Below are 9,208 nucleotides of genomic sequence, written 5' to 3'. Positions count from 1 at the left end.
GTTAAAGCAAGTTGGCAAAAATACCAACTATTAATAATAAAATATTTTTTTTTATTAATAAACAATTACAATAGAATAAGGGCCATAAATAAAACTTCCTAACTGTACTACACTAAAATTGACTTCAACTTTAAAACATACAGTGCCTTCTATATGACAGTTCTTTCAAACAAATTTAACGTTCATATGCATATTGTAAAATTCGTATGAACAAGCAGGACCAAAAAATATGTAAACCAAGGAACAGGAACAAACATGGCTCCCATCATGAACTATTTTATATAGATATTATCCACACAATCTGCAATGTGGATAAGATCGAATCTGAAAAGGCTGTTTCTATATCTCTTTAATATTAAGCAGAAATAAGTCAGTTGTGCAAAGGTTTCAGTGTTTTTCAAGGTGTTGTACCTCTTGAACACAGTTCGGCTTCAGCTGAAGTTCGGGTGTATTACAGAACGTGTTCTGGAAATCCTGAAACAGAGATTTGTGTTTAGAAGTGTGTAATGCGTAAAACAAACAAAGAGAAAGGAAAAAACTGACCTGTTTGAGGGAATCTCCATGTATTTCTCTGATGTATTTGAGGAAGGCTGTGGTCCACTTTAGCGTGGTGGCTTTATCAGTGTCGGCTGAACAGAACGGGACCAACAGATTCAACTGGTCACAGCACAGGCGGATTTTTCTCCTGAGGACACAATAAGACACAGCTGATGCAGAATAAGCTATATATAACGTATTTTCTAGGCTAACCCGGAAGTTGGCTTCACATCACAATAAGTCAATGTTTTAGTAAAATACATCATGACAACAAAGTGTAATGTCATGTGGTGTTGTTCATCTGAGATTATATTTACATCATTTTAAGATCAAGACCTCACCTTCGATCTCGCTCCTTTCTGTTATGCATTTCTCTGCGCTGAGTTTGATCCAGCTGTGATTTCGGCCTCTTGCCAAGCTTAGTATCCGACAAACCAGCAGGAGGCTTGCAGTTCTCTAAATGCTGTGTGACATTAGAGATCCTATTCATACTGCTGTGGGCAAGTTTGACAGGAAGCACGGCCACATCTTTGGAAAAAAGAGAAAAAGCGACATCAAACAATAACTCTGTATTTGAAGTAAAAAAAAAAAAAAGCACTCTATTAAAGGAACAGTTCATGCAAAAATGAACATTTTGTCATTATTTACCCTTTTGTTATTTTTAATCAGTACGATAATTATCATATTGGTACTATAGTTTTGACCTCTGTATGATGTACAATCAATAATGGAAAAAAATCCCATAATACACGATAATTTCCACATTTTGTGACGCTTCAAATGGTCGTCGCAATAACAGGGCTTCTATACTCATTGATCTAGCTGTGGATCCTATGCGTCTACTAGTGTTGTAGTCAAGACCACCTAAACCGAGACCAAGTCATGACCAAGACAGGCCGAGACTGAGACAAGACCAAGAATTTAGAGGGTCGAGACCAAGTCAAGACCAAGTCACTGCATTAAAACACTAATGATAAAATGTGGTATATGCATATGATTAGGCACTTCTTGTCTTTGTGTGTGCGTGCGTGTGAATGCCATCAGAGAAGTTGATCAAATAATCAAAGGCATTGCAGATATGTGGGAATTTATCTTTGTCTATAAGCAAATAAAAGTGAACAAACACTAAAGAGCTGAAATCAACTTAACCATTTAATCTGAATTGTCTTTCCATGGTTTGCCATCCACTTAACACAAAATTAGAAAAATTGTCATTGAGAGAAACTTAAACAATGCTTGAACAATGTCAACATCATATGCCAAACCTGAATAAACTGCATAAAATTAATGATAAAAAATACATTTGTGATGTGCCATCAGTTGTGGTCTTGACCGGTCTTGAAATAAAATTCAGAGTCCTTTTGTCAGGATCCTGCTGGAACCTTGTCTTGTTTTAATATTTAGTCCAGTATGGCAGGGTTCTGACAGTACAATGTTTTATGTGGGAAAGCGTGGTCTTAGTATTATTGTATTAGACCACGTTTTTCCCGTGTCTCGTCACACTTACCCCGCTCCCTTGTCATCCTCTCCTCATTATTGTTTGATTTATATCACCTGTTCCCCCTTGATTTGCTCCCCTATTTTAAGTCCCCGTTTTCATTGTTCTGTGCTCGTTCGCCTGATGTTACCAGTCTGTTACCTGTGCCAAGATCTGTCATTGTTTGAATAATCTTGTGAGTACCCTGTTTAGTGTAGTTAGTGTAGTCTACTGTTACCTGTAAAGTACAATGTTAGTCTTGTGTCTAGTCTAGTGTTAGTTTATTGTTGTATATGCTTCCTGTCTTGTTTGCCCCCTCGTGGGTTTTTGTTTTTGCCCCTGTCTTGTCACAATAAAAGTCTTGTCCTGTCCTCCTGTGTCTGCTCTTGGGTTCATCCTTCGAAATTCCTCACAGTACGAACGAGCCTTACTGAACCCAGCAGACATGAGCGAGTCCGATTCGGCATGGTGGGATACCCTCGTCGCTGAGACCCAGGCTGGCGAGGGCCCCTTTCCGCCTCAGGGAGGTCTCTCGGTGAGAGATTACGCCAGGTCGGTCGAGGGGAGGAGGGGATTGTTTCCCGAGGTGTTAGCGAACTCCTATCTCGTCGCTGGCCTGAATGTCCTTCCTCCCCATCAGAAGCGAAGGGAACTGGTTCGTCTCCCTTACTGGGAGATGGTGGACCGTCTCGGGGAACCGCGACCGGAGCGGTTCGGCACGCCACCTCCAAAGCTCCCAAGCTGCCCATTGTCCCCTATCCCAGAGGGACTGGTCGTTGGAGTCTTGACGCGTGAGGACCCAACACTCGCCACCTCGACCCCAGAGAGCTTGTCTCAACCCGTCAGTCTCCGAGGCAAGCGGGAGAGCAGGATCTCCTGGGAGTCGACGTCAGAAGGGTCCTCCGTCGAGTCCGTCCCTTCCTCTGCTGTGCTCCCTACACTGGCCACAGCGTCTGCGCCACGCCCGAAGAGGAAGAAGAAGAGGAGAGGAGCATCGGCTTCACAGCCGACCTCAGAACCACCTGCCTCAGCTCTGCTACCCGTTGCTACCTCCTTGGTCTCTGCCACACAGCCGGTGCAGTCTGCGCAGCCACCGCTGCAGCCCCTGCCGTCTGCGCAGCCACCGCTGCAGCCCCTGCCGTCTGCGCAGCCACCGCTGCAGCCCCTGCCGTCTGCGCAGCCACCGCTGCAGGCCGCAGCGCCCCCTGTCATGGTCCCTGTCTCGTCCCCGCTGCAGGCCGCAGCGCCCCCTGTCATGGTCCCTGTCTCGTCCCCGCTGCCGGCCGCAGCGCCCCCTGTCTTGGCCCCTGTGTCTGCCCCTTCTGCACCTGCCTCACCAACCAAGACCCCCAAGCCTGCCCGAACTCCTCGTCCCAAGCCCTCTACCTCCCCCTCGGGACCCAAGGCCCCTTGCCCACCCAGCTCTACCCTGCCTGGACTTCCTCACATGAACTTTGTTGATCCTCCACCACCCCTTCCTTGTGTGGTGTTTTTGTTGTCACACCCCAACCCATTCGTTGTTATTGCTTGTCTGCCTCTTTTGATTTTTGTAATGTTTTCATGGTTTTTGTCCTGTATGCAGTCTGTCTTGTCTTGTGTCTCTCCTTGAGGGTCGCCAGGTGGCGTCCCTTGAGGGGAGGGTACTGTCAGGATCCTGCTGGAACCTTGTCTTGTTTTAATATTTAGTCCAGTATGGCAGGGTTCTGACAGTACAATGTTTTATGTGGGAAAGCGTGGTCTTAGTATTATTGTATTAGACCACGTTTTTCCCGTGTCTCGTCACACTTACCCCGCTCCCTTGTCATCCTCTCCTCATTATTGTTTGATTTATATCACCTGTTCCCCCTTGATTTGCTCCCCTATTTTAAGTCCCCGTTTTCATTGTTCTGTGCTCGTTCGCCTGATGTTACCAGTCTGTTACCTGTGCCAAGATCTGTCATTGTTTGAATAATCTTGTGAGTACCCTGTTTAGTGTAGTTAGTGTAGTCTACTGTTACCTGTAAAGTACAATGTTAGTCTTGTGTCTAGTCTAGTGTTAGTTTATTGTTGTATATGCTTCCTGTCTTGTTTGCCCCCTCGTGGGTTTTTGTTTTTGCCCCTGTCTTGTCACAATAAAAGTCTTGTCCTGTCCTCCTGTGTCTGCTCTTGGGTTCATCCTTCGAAATTCCTCACACCTTTTTGTCTGAGACCGAGACGAGACCGAGTGATAAAGCGGTTGATTCCAAGACGAGACAAAGACCTTTAAAAAGTCAGGTCTCAAGAACTACAACACTAGGGTCTACCATCATAAAATTGTGAGAAGAATGCGAAAGTATGTAAAACATGTCTTCTTTTCTTGATTTTGGCTAGAAGGGATACAGCTACAGCCTAAATCTCGCGAGATGTTGGGTTTAAAGTTAAGATTAGAATGAAAACAGCGGTCCTGGCTAGATGAAATACATCTACATCAAAAACTCACGTTATGTCTCCTCTGCCAATCATCATTGAGAACTACTCTCTCTTTCACAAATTAACGTTCTTGCCATGGCGTTTAGGTCAGTAGTTTCCAGTCAGTTGTTTTGACCACTTTTAGCGTAGCTTAGCATAATCCATTGAATCCGATTAGACCATTAGCATCGCATATTACGCTGCGTAATAATATTGCGCCTGCTGCAGCCATGGCACGGCACCGAAGTCCTTGAGTATTACATCAGAATGAGAGTACCGTATTTTCCGGACTATAAGTCGCACTTTTTTCATAGTTTGGCTGGTCCTGCGACTTATAGTCAGGTGCGACCTATATGTCAAAATTAATTTATACTGACTAACATGAATCAAAAGAAAACAGTACCGTCTACAGCCACGAGAGGGCGCTATATGTTGCTCCTGTAGCCTCCCCCTGAAAAAAACTGTTAACTGAGGGGCTGTCCACAACGGAGACGCGTATCACTGCATACGTATAAATTTGTTATCGTATTGGTGTTTCATCCACACGGATCCGGCATTTTGGTAGACTGAATCCGCTATTTTTTGAAACCGGGTCCTAAAGTGGATAAATCTGAAACCGACACCCTTGCGGTTTCGTCTGTACAGCCAATCCGTATATTTTGTGAAGCGAAAACGTCATCACATCACGTGTCGGAAGCGTCACACGTAACAGCAACAACAATAACGGCGGACTACGTGATTGTGTTTGTGCTACAGAAGCTACCAAAGCCTACTAGCTTTATTACAGCAAAATCTATTGCTGTATGAATAATAATTTTCTAAATAAATTCGACTTATAGTCCAGTGCGACTTATATATGTTTTTTCCTCTTCATGACGCATTTTTTGACTGATGCGACTTATATTCCAGAGGGACTTATAGTCCGGAAAATACGGTATCGTTTCTAACCATATCTGCCTAGAAAATCACAACTTTTAATTTTCCATCGGTCTTAGTACACGATGTAACTACAGAAGAGTCAAGTTTTAAATAGGAAAAATATCGAAACTAATGCCAGTGGTCTAATCGAGGCTAATGGTCTAATCAGATTCAATGAATTATGCTAAGCTATGCAAAAAGTGATAACGCCAGACCCAGAGAAAACGTAAACTCATTTAAAGTAATATTTTTGTGATTGACTGTTTTCTAAATAAAATCATTCTACACAATGTAAAGAACATTCTTCTGTAAATATATGACATTGACATCTTTAATATTGACTGAGTAAGGTTATATCAAAGATTGAAATCAATGTGAAATCAATGATTGAAATCAAACTTTGATGTTTCCAATTGCATTATTATTACATTGTGAGATTTTAGTCTGGATTTCTCAGACAGGGTCACATGTAATAGTCTTACCTTTCAGTGTGGCAGAAGGTTGCTGATGCCACTTCTCTGTATCTGCTTCCGTGGTTTTTCCGGCTGTCGCTGTTGAATGACACAACATTGACAAAAACCTGTGAGACAAAGTATAAAATCATGTCAATATCACATCTTTACCAATCATGTACCTGTATTTATCAAACCTGTATAACTGTATCTGTATACCCTCTATAACCACATCTGTCAAGCTCCAGAAATAAATATTTTTGGTTTGAATAAAATAAAAAATAGCTTCTGAAAATCTGAAATGCAGTGCATTCACAGAGTTTTATTTCTTCTTTTGGTACACTATTATGTCCATGCCCACTGAGTTGTATGACATCCTAACCTTTTCTCTAGGCAGACACGTGCAGGTGGGCTTGGCCGCCGGCACCGTAGCTGTCCACCTGTCTGATGACACAGGTCAGTCGTCTGGTCTATAACACACATAACTTTCTCCATCGCTGAGCAGGACAATTCTGCACCACTGGCTGCCATGTCCTCATATCCCAACTGCATCTTAATCTCTTGAACATCCACCGATCTGTGATTATTGGACTCTGATATGGCACACTGCTTGACTGGCTGACACACAGATGGGGTATGGGGAGAACAGACAGTTTTTGGGTAATCAGACGAAAGGTCAGAGCTGCCTGTCTCTGCAACCTGAGCTTCAATATGGCACTGGATGATCTGCTGGTACTCAGCCTCAGTCATTTCCACCAGGACAACCTTTGAGCTTTGACTTACAATGACACTGACAGGGGCAGATATCTCGACTGTATGTGCTGCAGGTTGAGGCTTAGAGGCAACAGATGTGGTCATTCTGAATGACAATAAAATTACAATGATTTTAAAATCACATTAAACAAATGTATTTATATATTAATATTATCTTTAGGTTTATTCCATATGGGAACACCTCAATACACTTATAGTGCACTATTTGAGGGAACGTATTTTTTTTTGTCCGAAATCGTAGTGGACGTTATTCGTTATTAAATGTACTCATTCAACACCACAAATTATGCACCGCAATAATGAGTGTAACGTTACAAACGATGTACCTCATAGCCGCTACTCGTCGTCTCGTCCACTGTTGAGGCTCGCGCCAAATGATTCTCGCGTCTCGGCGGAAGATGGCGCCGCACTGTAGCTGTCAAATTTGAATGTCCCCTGCACGTTTCATTCACACAATTAGGGAAATAAACTACAACATGTAGGTAGAACTGACAAATTACACAGATGAACTAACTTATAACAAATAGACACCCTTTTCCCGCTCTAACGAGCAACTAGCGAACACCTGACTAACTATCTTGATTACATGATATAACAGAAATGAGGAATCTTATGTAGAAAGAATAAGTGCTCCTATAAGGTTCAATATTTTTTATATTTACGAATAAACGAGTTTGTTGACATGATTTGACTTACTTGTCGCTGAACCTGAACTTCTTATTTTAGGATTCATAGACAGTGACGCGTCACTGAGGTTGTCCAATGGCCAGGCGTGTTCGACTTCGGTGCTGCGCAAACCAATCGAGGTATGACATAAAAGTATCGCGGGTTCGAATAGCTATCGCGGAACTTCACGTCATACTTCGATCTGTCTGCGCAGCGCCGCATTAAGTCAAAACGCAATCGACTTTACATTGCCCATTGCTGAGATTCGTTAACGTCTTAGAAAATGTTTTATTTGGTATTACGAAGATTCCCTCCAGTAAAAGGAAATAATATTTTATCATTAACTTTTTATTTTAATTTATGCAAAGTTTTATATTCATAAATGCAAATACCGTAAAGATAAACCTTTATTTTTGGTTCTTGAAAAAGAAATTAAAATGTAACGTATATAAAGACCATTTTTTTCTCAAGTAATAAGAAAGCAATTAAAACATATGCAATATGTGAATCTTTTAATATTTTTGTATAACTCCTCATTTACCTCCCCCTGGCTTTATATATGTTAACTGTTTATTGTATTGTTGTGTTGTTTGTCTGCCTGGATCTTATGTAATTTGAATTCATTAATTAAAAAAAAAGAGATTCGTTAACGTCGTCGCTATATTAGACCGGACAAGACTACTGTACAAGGTGGGTTAAGTTTTTTTTGATTAAAGGCACTTAACGTTTACATTTATTAATGTAAAGCAATCATTGTTACTGTTAAAGCTCATGTTAGTCAAGCATTGAATTGTTTTATTTGTCATGGTCCCTAATGTAATATAAGTAATTTAAATAGACATGATTAGCACTCATTAATTCATTAACTTGAAATGGGCATGGTAAGAACTTAGTAGAAGTACTATGCTATATTTCACAATGTATTTTGGTGATGATGCTAGATGGAAGAGTGGTCGAAGGGACCCAAGTGATTTCAAATATGCAGACAACCATTAAAAAGGGAAAAATTGAGTATAGTTTGGAGATTCAAAATATTCATGCCATGTTTTAATAGAAACAAATTCCAGAAGGTATTATATTATTACTATATGGTAAAACCATTCGAATGAAACTATTTATGTATACAAGAATGTGGCTAGATATTAAAAACTTGGAAGAAAAACATATAAGAAAATGATAAAAAATTGTATGACACTGATTAGCGACAACATTAAAACCACATGGGCAGTTCATGCAAATGTCAACTAATCATGAAAAGTAAAGTTTTTAACCATACAGATATCTCAAATCTATGTTAAAGTTTATAAAACATTTATTTGAATTATTATCTTTCATAATTAAGTGCACCTTTCAGAATTGTCACATGCATAACACGGTTTCTTCCTCATAAATACGCATACAAATAAATATTAAATGTGATTTGAAGAGGCGACCCTTCCCCATTTGTTGGTTATTATTGCTCCTAGTTTGGGCATTTTAATTCGCAAAATTCCTACAAAGTATTTTGTCTCCCAAAAACTTGTGTCCTTTTTTGTCACATTATAATGCATGCATATTTCCCTCATTCAAAGAGAAAGCATGAGTATAGACTGATATCTAATCAAGTTTTGACTGCAAATGTCACATCCATAATGCTGGAATTGCTCACATGCCTAATATGGTCTTGGCGTTCCTCATGCTGCCAAAGCAGCATTGATATTTCAAGGCAAGGACTCCTCAAGACCTGAACTTCACAAAACACACCACAGTAGTTGCCCGATCAGATTAAGGGTAATTTGGACAGCAAGGCAACACCTTTATTCTTGCGTTCCTCAGATGATTTAAAAAAAATTGTTTACAGTCTGGCACAGTACATTAGCAGGAAACACCACTGCTGGTTTCCCAGCAGGAAGGAGCTTCTCTCCCAATCTGCGTCTTCCCTACGTCGACATGACTGTAAATAATTTGCTGTTATTAT

At 41.0% G+C, this 9,208-nt stretch overlaps 1 protein-coding gene across 1 annotated transcript; it reads right to left on the bottom strand.

The window, feature by feature from the left end:
* Nucleotides 1-96: 96 nt before the first annotated feature.
* On the bottom strand, nt 97-7,016 carry LOC135776114 (uncharacterized). The gene is made up of 6 exons (XM_065286722.2): nt 6,912-7,016; nt 6,194-6,670; nt 5,842-5,939; nt 879-1,065; nt 544-685; nt 97-474 (listed from the first exon to the last, which is right to left on the bottom strand). Exons 1-6 carry the CDS (start codon nt 6,914-6,916, stop codon nt 388-390), a joined length of 996 nt encoding a protein of 331 aa, XP_065142794.1. The 5' UTR covers nt 6,917-7,016; the 3' UTR covers nt 97-387.
* Between the last annotated feature and the right edge of the window lie 2,192 nt (nt 7,017-9,208).

This window comes from Paramisgurnus dabryanus, chromosome 21, assembly GCF_030506205.2.
Source record: "Paramisgurnus dabryanus chromosome 21, PD_genome_1.1, whole genome shotgun sequence".
Lineage (NCBI taxonomy): Eukaryota > Metazoa > Chordata > Actinopteri > Cypriniformes > Cobitidae > Paramisgurnus > Paramisgurnus dabryanus.
Note: the sequence above shows the minus strand (reverse complement) of the source record. Positions and strands in the feature narration are given on the sequence as shown.